The sequence below is a fragment of the Pelophylax lessonae genome (assembly GCF_965119305.1).
Source record: "Pelophylax lessonae genome assembly, chromosome: 1".
Classification (NCBI taxonomy): Eukaryota; Metazoa; Chordata; class Amphibia; order Anura; family Ranidae; genus Pelophylax; species Pelophylax lessonae.
Window position 1 is genome coordinate 514,769,899 of NC_138768.1, and position 18,402 is coordinate 514,788,300.

The 18,402-nt window shown below is 46.5% G+C and overlaps 1 protein-coding gene across 2 annotated transcripts in view; it reads right to left on the minus strand.

Moving 5' to 3' along the window:
* DOT1L (DOT1 like histone lysine methyltransferase) overlaps positions 1 to 18,402 on the minus strand; it is a 352,682-nt gene that overhangs the window by 33,097 nt on the left and 301,183 nt on the right. For both annotated transcript variants that reach the window (XM_082247290.1, XM_082247289.1), the window contains exons 23-24: positions 11,478 to 11,592; positions 3,312 to 3,838 (exon numbers count right to left, since the gene is read on the minus strand). In XM_082247290.1, coding sequence (XP_082103416.1) covers positions 3,312 to 3,838; positions 11,478 to 11,592 — 642 coding nt within the window. The remainder of the gene's footprint in view (positions 1 to 3,311; positions 3,839 to 11,477; positions 11,593 to 18,402) is intronic.

Here is an 18,402-nt window from a genome sequence, read left to right on the forward strand (position 1 = left end):
GTTAGTTACCTTTGACAGGGAGTGTGGTTATTATTATTTATTTAATTTATTTTTTAAATGTAAAAAAAAAAAATATATATATTTTTTTCTTTTTTTTTTAATTATTAAAAAAAATAAAAAAAATTATTTTTCCAATTATTAAAAAAAAAATCTATCTCTATCTATCTATATATATATATATCTATATCTATCTCTCTCTATAATATATATATATATATATATATATATATATATATATATATATATATATATATATATATATATATATATATATATATATATACACATACATATATACATATATATACATATATATACATATATATATATATATATATATATATATATATACATACATATATATACATATATATACATATACATATATACATATACATATATACATATATACATATATATATATATATATATATATATACATACATATATATATATATATATATATATATACACACACACATACTTTTTTTTTTCCCCCCTCATCGCCATGCCACAGCCGAAGGCCCCTTTCACACGGGCTGTCTGATCAGGTCCGCCTGTCAGTTTTTCAGGCAGACTTGATCGGACCCTTGATTCTCCTCTATGAAGCAGTAATCTGCCGCCATCTGATCCTGTCCACCAAAAGCAGACGGATGGTGGTTCTATTTTCTATCCATCCCGTGGATCGGATCAGATGGCATCGGATGGAAAGAGACAGTCTGTTTTCATCCAATTGTGCTATAGAGGAGAGTGGGGTTCTAGTCGTATTTATGTGTAAATTTAGTATCCGTTTTATTAAATAAAGCTTGGTTGTTAGTTTAAAAAAAAAGAACTGGCTCCTAACTTTTTTAGCTGGCTCCTAGATTTCAGGAAAATTTGTCAAGCCCTGGAGTAGAGCACCAATGCTGAACGCCGTGCGGCGATCAGCGAGAAAGAGGAAATCCAGGAGTTAACACTAGAAGCCCACCGCCGCAATCAGCCCCCATAAGGCTCCAAAAACATGGCTGCCGCTCTATTCCATGGGAAACTACTAGACAATGGCCGCTGGACTACACAAACATGGCCACCGATATTTACAGCAGCCATCCACAACAAAATGGCGGTTCCTGGGATCCCCAGGAATGCATGGACAAGGAGGAGCCCCGGGCAGGAGTCCCCACCAGGACCATCCCCCCCCAAAAACCCATGTTCGGCAGCCAGCATTTCCCACCTCGGCCCCCCCAAACGGAATTTTAAGGTAGGTCACCCCTGGGTGGGGTGAGCTAGCATGGGTGAATGGTCCACAGGGGATCCCGAGATTTTGAGGGGAGACACTATGTGGGAAGGAAGAGAACCCGAGGGTTCAACCATCCCAGGGAGGGGCTCACTTCCACCCCAAAAAGGCCACCCGGGGGAGGGGGGACACTACTTACCACACCATGGAACCAGGTTGGCACCACTCCGGGCAGTCCAACGCACCACCTTGGAATGGGGTGCTGCAGTCAGGGATTTGCTGCGACTCAGGTCGTGACCAGGACTATGCGTCCTCGCGAGAGGGTTCACTCGCCGGTCAGCCCCCGTCCAGTGGGGCTATGTTGCAGCCAACCTAGCGTGGAGCTAAAGTTGAGTCGCGTTCACTGGCTAGACTGGGAAGACCGTAAGGAACTAGGATCCAGTGCGTTGCCCAGTCAGGCAGTTGATTGTAGTTTTCATAGGAACAGAATATAATAAAAGAAAAAGATTCCATTTAAAAAGGAAAAAAAAATGCCAGGACCAGAGATCCCAGCAAGGAACCAGGTCCTTACTCCTGACCAGACAGAAAAAAAAAATTAAGTTCTATAGCAGGAAGTGGGAAGTATACCCCCTAGGACTGCCTTAGAGGCGTAATCAAATTTGTTTCAGCCTAGTCCTACTCCTATGGAGAGCAGCATAACCCAAGGGTCAAAGAAGATCAGGAGCTGTGTCCGTCAATGCATGAATAAGAAATGGCCACCGTGACGTCACAGACTACACAAACATGGCAACCGGCCAGAGACCAAGCCAAACCAAGGAACACTGTCCGCCATGACATCCTCGGGCTTCTCAATCATAGCCACTGGCTGCTTGAGATGGCGAAAACAAGGTTACAGGAACCTCCATTCGCCTTCTGCACTGCTGCAAAGGGACCCCCCTCAGGTAAAAGTACCTAGCATTGCACCAGGCAGGGCATACATTAAGGGGACTCTGCTGTGCCCTCTGCCCTACAACCCCCATCTGCACTATACCTCACACTGCAAAATATAGCAGGACATGCACCTAGGGGTCTCTGCAGTGCCCTCTGCACTGGGACCCCGCCAGACCAAGGTACTGCACCCCATACCGCCAGGGCAGGACACACACCACCCCAAGACCATTACAGGGGTGGATGGCAGGGGAGACACCCAGGGGTCTCTGTTGCGTCCTCTGCTTTGGGACCCCCACCAGACACCAGGTCTGGGACATTCACAAAGGGCATGGGGGGAGGGGTGAAGCCCAGCTCAACTGAAGGACTTTAGAAAGGGGGAGGGAACCCACAGGCAGACCCAACCATCCCTAAAGGGTACCTGCGTCCACCCCAAATCGCATCCAAAACAAATAATTTTTACATTATAGACAGACATAAAAGGCGTTTATTTGATGCAATGTTTTAATACATACTCTGAGGAAAAAAAGCATTCTTATAAAGAATTATATTACACAACAAACCTGGAAACTAGAGAATGTTGACTGCCAAGCAGTACCTTAAAGGCCAAGTTCACTTTCTTGCAAAATGAAAAAAAAAAAAATATATATATACTATTAATATGTATGTATGTATATATATATACATACATGAATATATTATATAATATATGTGTATGTATGTACATACACTTACAGGAAAAAAAATGAGCATTTATTTTTTTTCAGAGGAACATCAGTAGATTGCAGGTGCAATGTCAGGCTCCTTCAGACACCTCCTGGAGGAAGTGTGAATGGACAAGGGTACTCATCAGTGCTCTCGCAGTTGATTGAGAACTACACGCTGTGGTGGGAGAGACTTGTAGTTTTCGCATTCACAGATTGCTGTGAATGAATGATGAGGCTGTGTGAGCGGAGCTGTGCAGATTTTGAAATGTGACAGTAGGTGCAGGGACAGGCACCCCCACCTGATGTCACTGGGGTAGGAGACTGGGGGGCCCAGTGGGCAGGAGCATGTTACACATTACGCCCTAAATACGAGTATAATGTCCAATTGAACTTGGCCTTTAAAAAGGAACCATAACCAAACTTGTATTGCCAATATAAAATACTATTTAACAGTGATTATTTACCATTGAGTTGATACTCATTGGAGATCCTGAAGTATAGCCACTCAGTCCAAGAGATGATGGATAGGATCTACGTTTAGGGGAAACTACCAGGCTGTAGTTTCCTGCAGAGGACCTCTTGCGTCGGCTCCCTTTCCTCCTGCCATCCTGACCTGGGCCACTCTCCATGCGAATAGTTGCGGTCAACGGACTATGTTTATTTGATGGTGACCTCCCTGAGGAGCTTCCACCACTTGTTATTGTGAAAATGATTCGCCTCTTGGCCTCTACTTCTGCATCGCTGGTATAAAAGTCTCCATCACCAGAGGTCTTACTTGGATCTGGAAACCCGTGGGGACTATCAGACATGGGATAGTGAGCAGGTGAGCGCTGAAAGGACTGCTGGTGATGTGAAGGGGTTGAACTTCTAGATCCCCCAGAGTTTGAAAGCGTGCCTGAATTAGAAGAATCATCCATGCAGTCAGTCTCTGATCCATGGCTGTTCAAAACTGGTCCATTAAGAGAGCTCGACCAAGTTGGGTAAAAGAAACCTAAAGTCAATAGAGAAAATTGTTTAATTTGGGAAAAAGAAAGCAAAAAGAAAAAAAAACTACTATGAACTTGATTTGCTTTTTAGTTTAAAATCATCAAAGAATGGCTTCTGAAACAGTTTCATTGACTAAAGCTGGCCACAGACGGATCAAAATCTTCCCAGTTAAGCAAGAACAGCCCGATTGTCAATCTGTATGTGGCCACATTCTGTTGAATGGGCTTTTTGGAAATCTGATCAGCGGATGCAGTCCACTGGCTGTATTGGAGAGGTAGAGAGCCCCTGCTGTCAGAATATAATGTCTCAGCAAGGAGGATTTCCTCTATCCACCTTGAATGTGTGGATGGAGGAATAGGTTCATGAACAAAAAAAAATAATAAAAACCACATGACCCATCTATGGCCAACCTAATGGAACAGAACTTAATGGAGAATTAAAGTAGTTTAACCAGTTCAATGCAAGAGCATATTTTTTCATTTTTGCACACAGGTAAAAAAATGGATTTTTGTAAGCACTTACCGTAAAATCCTTTTCTCTGAAGTTCGACAGACGCAGCTCTGCTTAATCACAGACTATAGGGTTATGCTCCTCCCACTAGGAATAGGCACTAGGTGGAACAAAGGCTTTTCCACGCCTATAGGGGCTGTCCCAGCAAGGATAACCCCTCAGGGTCTGCTATACTCAAAGAGTTGTGTTGCAAGCAGTGACAGAAAAAGACCCCATAACTCAAAAGTAGAGGGGCGGGTGCTGCGTCTGTCGAACTTCAGAGAAAAGGATTTTACGGTAAGTTCATACAAAAATCCAGTTTTCTCTATCCTTCGACAGACGCAGCTCTGCTTAATCATAGACTATAGGGATGTCCCAAAGCAGCAACATGAGGGGTGGTAGCCTGACCAGAACAAAAAACCTGAATGCCCTAATGACCAAACATAGCCAACCAGGTAAAACAGAGCTCAACCAGAAACAGAAGCTCCCCCAAAACAATGAACCCTCAAAGAGAAACCAAAAAAAGGGGGTTCTCTCAAACTGCAGCCTGCAAAACCTTGCAGACAAAAGAAGCATCCACTGATGCCAGCACATCTACCTTGTAGAATTTTGTAAAGGTATGCACAGACGACCAAGTTGCCGCCTCGCAAACTTGTAGCACCGACGCTTGATGGCGAAAAGCCAAGGAGGCACTCAGCGCTCTAGTAGAATTCACCTTCACTGGAAAAGGAAGAATCTGACCCTTCAATGAATAGGCCTGTACCACCATCTGTCTGATCTATCTGGAAATGGTTGCAGCACACGCAGCCAGGCACTTAAGAGGTCCATCCGCATAGACAAAAAGAGCGTCCGATTTTCTGAAAGACGCAGTGGTCTCTAAGTAAACCCTAATAGCCCGGGCCACATCCAAACAAAGCATACTCCTTAGGATGTGGAGGTTTAGGGCAAGGGGAAGGCAGTACAATGTCTTCATTTAAATGAAAATCAGAAACCACCTTAGGAAGGAGCGACTGATTAGGTCGAAGTACCACCTTCTCTGTGAACCACCAGATAAGGTGAACGGCAAGACAACGCTGCCAATTCAGATACTCTGCGGGCAGAAGGGATCGCCACCAAGAGGGCAACCTTCTGAGACAAAGCAAGCAGCGAAATCTCCCGAATTTTCTCAGAAGGGGGCTTTTGAAGAACAGACAGCACCAAATTGAGATCCCATGGCTGTAACTGGGATCGCCGCGGAGGCGCCAAATGGCACACACCTTAAATAAACGTCAGGATAAGGGCGTGCGTGGCTAATGGGCATTGAAAATAGATAGCAAAAGCCAAAACTTGGCCTTTGATAGTACCCAAGGCCAACCGCTGTTCAACCCCTTTCTGTAGAAAAGCCAAAACCCTGGCGATGGAAAACAAGCGAAGGTGCACTTTCAGCGTTTCGCACCATGAAATGTACGATTTCCACGTGCAATGATAAATCTTTTGAGAAGTCGACTTCCTAACCTTTAAGAGGAGTGGAAATTACAGACTCAGAGACCCCTATCTCTTGACATCTGACTTTCAACGACCATGCTGTTAAAGCCAGCGACTGTAAAGCGGGATGGAAGATCGGACCTTGAAACAGATCTTCCCCGAGAGGAAGCCTCCAAGGGGTAACTGTGGCCAATCTTATGAGGTCTGTGTACCAAGACTGATCAGGCCAGTCTGGAGCCACCAGAATCACCGGAATGTTTTCCACCTCTATCCTGCGCAGAAGACGTGCCAGAAATTTAAACGGGGGAAATGCATAAATCAACTGATACTGACCCCAAGGAGCCACCAGGGCGTCTGTGGTGTGGGCCAGAGGATCTCGAGACCTGGCTACAAATCTCTGTACCTTCTTGTTGAGGGGGAGGCAAACCGATTGACCTCAGGGGTCCTCCACCGAACACACAGTAGGTGAAACACCTCCGGGTGTAGGGACCACTCCCCTTGACCCAACACCTGACAACTCAGGTGATCCGCCTGCCAGTTTTTCACACTTGGGATGTGTACAGCAGAGAGGGCTGGAACAAATATTTCTGCCCAAGTCAGAATCTCTGCCACCTCCTTGGCCGCCAGGACACTCCTGGTGCCCTCCTGGTGATTGATGGCGTTGTCTGATTGAACCCTAACCGGACAATCGTGTAGGCGAGTCATCCAATGACTCAAAGTTTGTCCTGAGGGGAGGAAAACCCACGCAAAGGCTGAATCCAGAGTCAAGCCTAGGTACTCCAGTCTCAGGACCCGAGTCAATGTGGGTTTTTTTAAATTGATGTTCAGACAGTGACCTCCAGATTCTCCAACAGAACCGAATGAGAGACCGCTCTTCAACAGGATATTGTCCAGGTACCACAGTACCACAATTCCCCCTCCGGCGGAGCAATGCTAACACCGGAGCCAGAACCTTGGTAAACACCCTGGGAGCAGAGGCGAGACCAAAGGGTAACGCCACAAATTGATCATGCTGCTCCGCTACCGCAAAGCGAAGAAACCACTGGTGTCCAGCGTAGATAGGGATGTCCACTAATGTATGGATGAACTCCATCAGAAACCTCTGTACCCACACAAAGCGGTTCAGGGCTTTGAAATCTAGGATGGGGTGCACCTTGCCTTCTTTTCTGGTCACGGTGAACAGGTTTGAATAAAACCCCTGAAAGTGTTCCGAAGCTGGAAGCGGCACAACCACCCCCTTGCGACAGCAAGTCCTGTCCAGAGAGGCTCCAAATAGCTTCTCCCCGTAAAAAGATTAGCAACAGCTTTTTTAAAAGCCTGGTCAGCCGACCAGCATTTTAGCCATATCAGGCGTCTAATAACCCCCAGTACTGACGTCCTGGCCACCAATAAGGTCAGGACATCAGTATCCACATGAACACCAGGGCTTGGACCAACTGGTCTAACAGTTCCAGAACCGCAAAGGGAAGCTGTGTCATTTTCAAGTTACTCTTCAGCAACTTCCCCCATTCAGTTTCAGTCTGTGCTATGAGAACGTTCACAAAGTTAGCTTTTAACATGTGACCCGTCACCACATGTAAATGGCGGGATAAGGATTCCACCCGTCTATCCACAGGATCCGAAAAGGTCGGCGACTTCCACTGGCACCAGAGTCGCTTTATTCCACCTGGCCACCGGAGAATCCACATTCGGCGGGACAGCCTACCTGGTATCCATCGCCTCCGCAAAGGGATAATGGTGTGCAAAATGCTTAGGCACCACCAGCATGTGCTTAATGCGTCGTCATTGTTCATCCACAATAGAGTTAAACAAGTCAGGACAAGGGAATACTTTACCTTATTTGCGATATTTGCAGGGCCAAAAGACATCTGCGTACACGACACTGTGGGTTCATCAGCCATTTTAAGAGTTTCCCACACAGAAACTATCAAATTTTCCACCAAGGCACGTTTTCAAGTGACAGGGGAGGACGACAGATCCTCTTCACAGTTAGAATGTGAAGACACCAACCCCTCAGGGTGGTCTGCATCTGCAGCAACCAAATCTGTCAGAATCTGAAGATCCTGCAGATGGAGGGGAGGATGGAGGACGTTTGCAGCTAGCAGCACCAGAACAAACCAACTGCACCTTTGACATCAGGCTTTGCAGGAAAAAACAAAATCTCTGGCTGCAATTGCGAACCAGAGGGTCCCGCAGTCATTTCCAGGGGGGTCTGCAGGGGATATTTTATCTTGGGACTCTATTTGCAAACAAATTTATTTAGTGCACTGTCCTTTTAAGACCGCGAAAAACGCGGTCTCCCCGTGACACCAAAAACCTTAGCAATGTCTAAATATAGCAGAGTAGAAGAGGAAAACCTACACGGGACCCCCAGAAACTTTCCTGGTCAATGCCAAAACAAAAGTAACACAGAAACAGGAAGAGCAAGCAACTCTGCCTCAAGCATAGCAAAAATGTGCTGCATTCCAGTTCTGCTCCAGACCACAAGAAAATGGCTGCTATACATTTTCAATGGAGAATTCCAGAAAATGGCTGCCCATACAAACTAATGGAAATACAGAGGTCATGAACCACGGCAAAATGGCGGCCCCCATTATTACTGCCTCCCCCACAGGGAAAACCCACAAGGGGGGGGAGCAAGGGGTACACCAATTAGGCTTCTGGGTTGCCAGGGAACCGAGGTAGCCCCTAAGGTCAAACCATTCCAGGAAGGGGCCCGCGCCCACCCTGCGACCTCCAGGGGTAGTGGGGGGACATGTTAGTCACCATACCGCGGTACCAGGCGGGCGCCACTCAGAAACAGATCACTTCCCACCTGGGATGGGGGTGCTGTGAGCTAAGGGGAGGCTGTGACTCAAGGCGTTCCAGGTCGTCTGCTTCCCAGCGAGATGACTCACTCACAGGCTCGGGTCCATCCATTGGGGACTGTTGTGGCGAGGCCTAGTACTGGACTAGAACCTGCTCATGCTCGATGGCCAAGCTGGGAGACCTTAAGGATCTATATTATCCAGTGCCAAAACCACACTTGGCTGTTGCTTGTAGTTCCTCTGGATCTTGGTCTCCAGGAACTAATTAGAAAGATCACACACTTTCCCTCTTACAGCTAAGACCGAAGTCCCAGCAGTTAACTAGGTCCTATCCCTGTTACTAGGCAGAACAAACTGAGTATAACAGGTGTTATGCTGGCTGGGACAGCCCCTATAGGCGTGGACAAGCCTTTTTTCCGCCTAGTGCCTATCCCTAGTGGTAGGAGCATAACCTTATAGTCGATGATTAAGCAGAGCTGCGTCTGTCGATGAACGAAAGAAAAATCTTAATTTGTCACCCGTGTTGTGAAAGTGATTGGCTGCTCACAGCTGCCACATCACTTTCAAGCCGAGAGCCAGCTGAACAAGCAGAGCACAAGCTGCAGTAGTTCACATAAAAAACCCAACTATTTAACCAATATACAGTACCCTTTCTCAACTAGGGTTCCTCCAGAGGTTGTTAAGGGTTTCTTGAGCAATTTCAGACTCTCCCAAATAATTACTCACACCAGTGATCTTTTTAGCCTTCAAAAATAGGGGTATTCTTCCAACTGACCATAAATGTAAGGAGCATTCTACCCAGTTGCCATACATATAACGGGGTCCTTCTCTGACTAACTCCCCCAGTGATAACCAAAATTAGGGGATCCTTCACCCACTGATTACCAATCTAAGAGGGCCTATCTGCTATGATCATCCATGGGAGGGAACAGCCCTAATGACCAAAGTAAGGTGTCACTATACTACTAATAAAAGACCACTTCATTTACCACCAATACTAGGGGGCATTTCTCCACTGACCACCAATGTGAATTAACACTACAGTGCATTTATTTTCAATATTACAACTGAAAATATTTTATTGTATAGAGCAGCCCTGGGTGACCAATACGCCATGTACACACATTCGTTATTATTATATTGCAAATGATTGTTCCAATGTTTATGTACAGCAAGCTATAACATTATTAGAATGGGGTCCCTGAGATCTTTCAAGAGTTCTTCCAAGTTAAAAAGAAAGGCTGATATACAGGCATATGTATTAAAGCCATTTCTTTACTACTTTATTAGCTGTGTTAGTGCACAATAGTGTGCAACAGTGCCTACTAATTAAATTTTTAAAGTTACCAAAAAAAAAAAAGGAACTTTAAACAAAAATCATTTTGCTCACCTGGGAGCTTTTTACAGCTGAATTTTAGGTAAAATATAGACAAAAAAAGCATGAATTTTGCTTACGCAAAATTTTGTCAATTGCCAAAACAGCATCCCTTTTTTTTTTATTGTTATTCAACACGTATGACTGTAGAGATCACATTCAATCCTTACTAACTGCGCTTATAAAGTCGCCGTTTATGAAAAGCAAGACACCTTTGTCACCTTTGAGAAAGTTCAGAGGGACACCAACGCGTCAGTTGGGTGGAACGGAGTGACGTCATCATGCATTGCGAGGCACCATCTTGGATTTCACTGGAAGTGTATTACAAGCAGCCTATTACTGATGTCTTGACTTTTTTTGGCCATTTTGTAAGCCCAATTTTTATTATGAAACAAGCTCTTATAGTTTTACACTATGGAATCCTTTGATTTCATGATTTGCCGGGGATTGAAGCGAGAGTATATCTTGAATGGTACGGTGGTGGTTTCAGTGCACTAGTTCTGGATACATTTTTCATAGTAAAGATTAACAAACTGGAACACGGACACATTGGCTATTAATTGTGGACTGCTTTTATTTAATTATTCACAAAGGACACAAAGATTTTCTTATCCGATTATGCTAAGTGTGATTGTCAATGCATGGTATATGTTAATGCACGCCAATATTTACGCACAAATGTTACAGAGATAACTAGAGCCTTTCTCTATTTATCCTTTTAAATTATTATTGTGATATTAGTTATTCGTGTAAGCGGTATTTTTTTTATTTTTGTTTTAACTGATTTTTTTATTTCATGTACATTTGGTGAGTTTGCAGCACAGGGGTCATATCTTAATTTATTAACTGTGTAAACACTGCAATTTCAAACTTCAAATCACAAAAACAACAGATCAAGGTAATCTACAAACAAATTTATGAGTTACATTTTTAATAAAAGGCTGGAATGATAGTACTGGCTGTACCTATACAAGCCATTTGGTTAGCAAAAACTTTCTGAAAATGGTGTAAATAACCAGATGACTGTTGCCTGTATGGCTAGGATTTAGGGAACAAGCCAAAACAGGCAAAACAGCTAGTGATTTAAAAAACAAAACATTACAATATGAACGTGCAATCTCATTTAAATTTACCATAAACTATATAGTGTGACAACCAACTGGACTGAAAATAAAGGAGGTGGGTGTAACAGTTGCTGGCAAATCTGAAGTGGAATGATGAAATAAAAAGCAGGTGAAAAGTCATCACACACGTGCGTTACGATTTACCAAGGAATACAAAATGTAAGAGTCAACCTGATTAGATATAAATTTAATGGACTATTTGGGATAGGCACTAGCACTACACAATTGTTGATAAATGTAATAGAAGTGGTAAGCAAGACACAACCAATAAACTTCAAGCTGATACAGATAGTACCTAGATTTATGTATATGAACCTATGCAACAATTAGCAAGTCATAAATGGCTGTAAAAAGTGAACTGAACTGAACAAGGTTGAAACTTACCTGAGGTAGCCAGTGGCTTTGAGACAGCAGCATAATTGAAGCTGTTATTAGCACCATATTGATTCTCCATGCTGGAGCTATCTCTGCTATTACAACCTGGACTGGGACTGTTTCTCTAAAAAAAAAAAAAAAAAACACAACAACGGGATCATACAAAAGGCTAAAAGGAGGAAAATGAGATTCATTAAACCATGTGCATTTGGTACTGGGTTTGTTTAAAAATTAACATTTTTTTTTATAATATATAATATATAATATATATATATATATATATACATATATACACATATATACATATATACATATACACACACACATACACACATTATATCTTATGTGACAAACACTGAAGAAAATTGGATATTTGTCTTGCAGTAAAATCCTTTTCTCTGAAGTTCATTGACGGACGCAGTCTCTGTTCTTCATAACAGGAGGGTTACACTGCCCCCTACAGGAGTAGGACACTAGGCAGAAAAAAAGTTCTGGCTACGCCTATGGGCAGTCCCAGGGGGTACACCCTCTCTCCCTGCTATAGGATGTCAGTTTTGTATCAAAGCAGTGTCAGAGAAAACAATACCAACCCAACTCAAGATAGAGGGGTGGGTACAGGGTCCGTCAATGAACTTCAGAGAAAAGGATTTTACGGTAAGACAAAAATCCAATTTTCTCTATCGTTCATTGACGGACGCAGTCTGTTCTTCATAACAGTAGGGACGTCCCAAAGCAGTGCCTTAAAGATGAGGGGTGGGAAAAGCAGAAAATAATTCCCCAAGACAAAACTTTGCGGCCAAAGGAGGCATCTGCCGATGCCAGCACATCCACCTTTTAAAACTTTGTAAATGTATGAACAGACAACCAGATAGCTGCCTTGCATACCTGAACCACAGTTGCCTGATGGCGAAAGACCCAGGAAGCACTAAGTCCCCGAGTAGAATGCGCCTTAACAGGGAAAGGTGGAACCTGACCCTTAATCGAATAAGCCTGCACAATCGTCTGTCTGATTCATTTGGAAATAGTCACAGCAGACACAGGTAGCCCTTTCCTTGATTCGTCCGCGAGTACAAAGAGCGAATCCAACTTGCGAAAAGATTCAGTAGTCGCCAAGTACACCCTAATTGCACTACATACTTTGGATGTGGTTCGGGCAAATTCCTTGGGATGTTGAGGCTTAGGACACAAGGAGGGTAACACAATGTCCTCATTTAAGTGAAAACTGGAAACCACCTTCGGAAGGACGGACGGATCCGGATGAAGAACCACTTTATCCCTGTGAACCACCAGATAGGGAGAATGACAGGACAATGCCACCAGTTCCGACACCCTGCACGCAGAAGTAATAGCCACCAAGAAGGCCACCTTCTGGGATAAGGTAAGCAGGGGAATCTCCCCAATATTTTAAAAGGGAGGCTTCTGGAGAACCGACAGCACCAAATTAAGGTCCCAAGGTGGCAACGGAGGTCGCACTGGCGGTGCCAAGTGTTGCACCCCCCTGGATAAAGTTACACACCAGGAAATGGGTGGCTAGTGGCCTCTGGAAGAAAACCCAAAACCCGCCAGGGGAAAACATTTTACTTACCATACCTGGAACAGGCGGGCACCATCTCCTGACAGAACCCCACTCCTAGACACGGTTGTATGCGATCTGGCGAGTTTAACTCGCAGGGCCAGTCCCTGTCCGGTGGGACTAGGTTTTGGCCGTCTTAGCGCAGAGCTGGGGTCTGCGCACACTTGCTGTCCCGGCTGGGGTGACCACTGGATCTATATATCCAGCCCGTCGCCCAGATCCGGCTTAGTTGCTTGTAGATCTCACAGGAAAAAAATCCGGTGAAAACTCTAGAAAAAAAAAAAAAAAAAAACTTTTGCCGGGACCAGAGATCGCAGCAAAGGAACTAGGTCCTCACTCCTGATTAGGCAGATTAAAACCGACATCCTATAAATAGGTATACCCCCTGGGACTGCCCATAGGCGTAGCAAGAACTTTTTTTCTGCCTAGTGTCCTACTCCTGTAGGGGGCAGTATAACCCTACTGTTATGAAGAACAGAGACTGCGTCCGTCAATGAACGAGAGAGAGAAATGATACTTTGTTACAATGTAAAGTAGTGAGTGTACAGCTTGTATAAATTTGCTGTCCTCTCAAAAACTCAACTCAGCCATTAATGTATAAACTGCTGGCAACAAAAGTAAGTACACCTAAGTGGAAATGCCAAATTGAGCCCAAAGTGTCAATATTTTGTGGGGCCACTATTATTTTCCATCACTGCCTTAACCCTCTTAGGCATGGAGTCCTCTTCCACTCCTCCATGACATCACAGAGCTAGTGAATGTTAGAGACCTTGCGCTCCTCCACCTTCCGTTTTAGGATGCCCCAAAGATGCTCAATAGGGTTTAGGTTTGGAGACAAGCTTGGCCAGTCCATGCTGCATTATATATAATGTATTATTGTAGTCTGGCTTCATCAAAGAGAAAAAAAAAAAAACGGAATTTTTGTAAAATCTTACCGTAAAATTCCTTTCTCTGAGTCTTGACAGTTGCCGCCCACTCATACAGTCTTCACTTATGGGTATTGACCTCTTATCAACAGGAGTAAGCTAGGCAGAAGATTGTTAAAAAAAACAAACAAAAAAAAAAAACTTTGCATAGACACACCTACAGGGGGCTGTCCCTCTGGCCCAATACCCCCGGCTAGCCTCATTCCCAATTCAGTTTGGTAGCAAGCAGTAGGTAGTCCATGAACTCCAAAAGAGGGGTGGGGGCGGCGACTGTCAGAGGACTCAGAGAAAGGAATTTTATGGTAAGATTTTACAAAAATTCAGTTTTCTCTTATGTCCTCTGACAGCCACCGCCCACTCATACAGTCTTCACTTATGGGATGTCCCAAAGCAGTGTAGACATTAGGGGTGGGAAACGCAACCGTCTCAAGGTAACGAAGCACCCAAGGTCAGATAAAAGAACCTTATCTGAACCAGAAAAGATAACCCACTGGGTAACAGGAAAGCTCAACAGGAGCGAAAAAACCCAGTAAGGTAAAATAACCAAGGGGGAAAAAACCCCCACAGGAGGGGACAGGCTAAAAACGCCATGTCTCCCCCAAAGTACCGCCGCACTCAGAACTTTGCGGCCAAAGAGGGCATCTGCCGATGCCGAAACATCAAGTTCGTAAACTTCGTAAAGGTGTGCACTGACGACCAGGTCGCCGCTTCGCACACCCGGGACACCGACCCCTGATGGCAAAAGGCCCAAGAAGCACCCACCGCACAGAAGAGTGCGCCGTGACAGGAAAGAGCGGAACCCGGAACGGGCGAATAAGCCTGTACAATCGTCCGTCTGAACCAGACAGGAATGGTTGCCGCAGACGCAGCCATACCCTTCCGAAGCCCTCAGGAAGGACAAAAAGAGAATTCGACTTTCTGAAGGATTCAGTAAACAGGTAACCCCGATCGCCCTGGCAACATCCAAGGAATGCAAGGCAAACTCCGTAGGATTCGCACACAGCGAAAGCAAAACAATGTCCTCATGGTGATGGAATTCAGACATCACCTTTGGAAGGAAGGGTTGATGAGGTCGCAAGACCACCTTATCCCTATGAACCACCAAGTAGGGGGAGTGGCAAGATAGGACCGCCAACTCCGATACTCTGCGAGCAGATGTGATCGCCACCAGAAAGGCAGTGACAGTGCAGGCAGAGGAATCTCCCGGATGTTCTCAAAGGGAGGACGTTGCAAAACGGACAGAACCAAATTCAAGTCCCAAGGGGTTAAGGGCGCCCTCCGAGGGGGGCCAGATGACGCACCCCTTGAATAAAGTTGCGGATCAAGGAATTTGACGCCAAGGGGCGCTGGAAAAGAATGGCCAGCGCAGATAACGGACCCTCAACAGTGGTCAATGCAAGACGTAGGTCCACACCGGATTGTAGGAAGGCTAACACCCTCGCCACCGAAAAGTAGTGAGGATGGAAACCCTGCGATTCGCACCAGGCGAAGCAAGCCTTCCAGGTACAATAATAAATCTTACCGGACGAGGCCTTCCGAGCTCTAAGCAAGGTAGGAGTGACCTCCGACGAGAGACCCCGATCCCTCAAGATCTGGCTTTTAAAACCAGCGACTGTAAAGCAGGATGGAAGAACAGCCCCTAAGACAATAGATCGTCTCGTAAGGGGAGCCGCCAGGGAGGCTCGACGACCATTTGCATGACATCCGCGGATCAAGACAGGCGCAAGCCAGTCCGGGCCCCCAGGACCACCAACCTCGGTTCCGAGACCAACCTGCGAAGGAACTGTGACAACTGGATCTGGGGGAGGCATAAATCAGGCGATACTGATTCCAAGGCACCACCAGCGCGTCTGAGGCGGCTGCCAAAGGATCGAGGGTTCTTGCCATGAGCCTTCCCACCTTGTTGTTTAGAGGCGCGCCATCGCGCACACAGCATCTGAAATACCTCCGGGTGTAGGGACCATACCCCCTGGTCTGGCGACTACGATAGTCGGCCTGCCAGTGTTCCATACCCGGAATGTGAACTGCCGAAAGCGCAGAGACCTGCGTCTCGGCCCAAGGCAAAAGCTCGGCCACTTCCTTGGCCGCCCGGGCACTCTTGGTGCCCCTTTGGTGATTGATGTACACCACCGCAGTGGTGATGTCCGCCTGCACCCGCACAGGGTGGCCCTGAAGACGATCCCACCAACGGAGCAAACAGAGTCTGATCGTTCTCAGTTCCAAGGCATGTATCGGTAGGGAGGGTTCCTCCTCCAACCAAGTGCCCTGGGCAGACAATCTTGCCCAGAACGCCACCCCAGCCCGACAGGCTGGCGTCCGTGGTAAGCACCTTCCATAACAACGGTCGGAAGGATTTCCCTTCCGTAAGAGCCAGAGACTGGAGCCACCACAGAAGGTCTGCTCTGACCCAGGGACTCAAAGATATCCTCCTGTCCAAGGACTGAGGATGCCTGTCCCACCTGGCTAGGATCTCCGATGCAGTGATTGCGTGTGGAACAGTGCAAACGGCATCGCCTCGAAGGCGGACACTATAATCCTAGGGACCGCATGCAGGTCCTGAGTGATGAGGATTCATTGTCCCTGAGGGACCTGACCTCTTTCAGAAGAGTCTGGAGCTTGTCCTCCGGCAGGAAAACTCGCGCATGGGCGGAGTCCAGGACCATTCCCAAAGAAGGGAGACGAACAGAAGGGAGCAATGTCGACTTCTGAAAGTTTATGGCCCACCTGAACTCCTGGAGCGTCTGAACCGTGGTTGACAGATCGCGCAACAGAGTTGAACTGGAACTCGACCTAAACAGGAGATCGTCCAGATATCCAAGGTTTGCGACCCCCTGCGCCCGCAACAGGGCCAGAACAGGAGCCAAAGTTTTGATAAACACCCGTGGAGCCGAAGCGAGACCGAAAGGCAACGCCACAAACTGATATCGCTCCTCCGCGATTGCGAATCAGAGGTACCTCTGATGACCCTCGAATACGAGGATGTGTAAAAACGCATCCTTGAGGTCGATTAAAGCCAGGAACCTACCGGGCTCAGAGAGGCCACCACCGATCAGAGGGATTCCATACGCAATTTTTAAACCCGCACAAAGCGGTTCAGAAACTTTAGGTCCAGAATCGGACATACATTGCCCTCCTTTCATGGCACCGTGAACAGATACGAGTAAAAACCCCCAAAAACTTGTCCCGATGAGACACCGGGACGATCACCCCCTGGGCGAGGAGACATTGAACCGCCCGTTCCAGATCTTGCAAACGATCTGGGATCAATGAAGATTTGAGGGAAAGAATCTGTCTGCTGGGCGCGATTGAAATTTGATCTTGTACCCTGAGCAAATGAGTTCCTGAACCCATCTGTCCTGAATAGCGGACAGGGCTGCCGTGCCAGAGTGGGCGGCTATAGACTTGCCCGCCCAAGGCTTCTTCTGGCCACCAGAGGCCTTGAAGGATACGCCCTTGTCATGTGCCTTAAAAGCACGAAAGGACCCCTGGTTAGTTTTAAAGAAAGGGCCCCACTTACCGCGGGAAAGAAAAAAATTGCTTTTACCCCCAGTGACCCCCTTCACCAACTCGTCCATGGAGTCCCCAAAAAGGCGATTCCCTGCATAAGGGATGTCAGACACCGTCTTCCTGGAAGTCTGGTCGGCCTACCAGCTCTACAGCCACACAAGGCGACGGATTATCACTGCGACAGCAGATAAGCGTAAGACTAAAGGGGCCGCATCACACAGGCATAAAACCGCCTGAACAACTTGGTCCACCATCAACAAAGTAGCAGGAGGGGTGGAATCAGCCACGATGGTGCATCTGAGCACCTTAGTCCACTCCACCACAGCCTGAGAGACCATTACTGAGGCGAAAACGGGCTTCAGCAAGGAACCTGCCACCACATAGGAGTGGCGGGCAAGAGATTCCACCCGCCTATTCGCCGGGTCTCTAAGCACCGGATAAGCCTCCATGGGCATCAGAGTGGCCTTGTGTAATCTGGATACGTGTGGTCCCCCTTAGGGGCCACAGTCCAGTGCGAATCCGTTGGAGACAGATAAAAGGGACAACAGGACTGAAAACCGCTTAGGTACCACAAAGGTGCGCTGTAAAGTGCGCCATTGTTCGTTCACCGTTTCGTGAAACTCAGCGGGACAGGGAAATACCTGAGCCGCTTTTTGGGTTCTGCGGGTCCCAAAGGAGGACCGCTTCCCAGGCGGGTGGGGCTCACCCCCTAAATGCAGTGTATCCTTAACAGAACTATAAGCGCAGACATTGCCGCTCGTGCTCTGGCCGACCCGGAGGGGGAGTCGTCCCCCTCCTCCTCCCCTCTGCCTGAGAGGACTGAGACCCTTCAGGGGGTACACTGTCCATGGCAACCATATCTAGCTCAGAATAATTAGACTTAGACAGTCTGGGTCTTTTTCCAGAAGCCCGCTCAGACATCAACAGA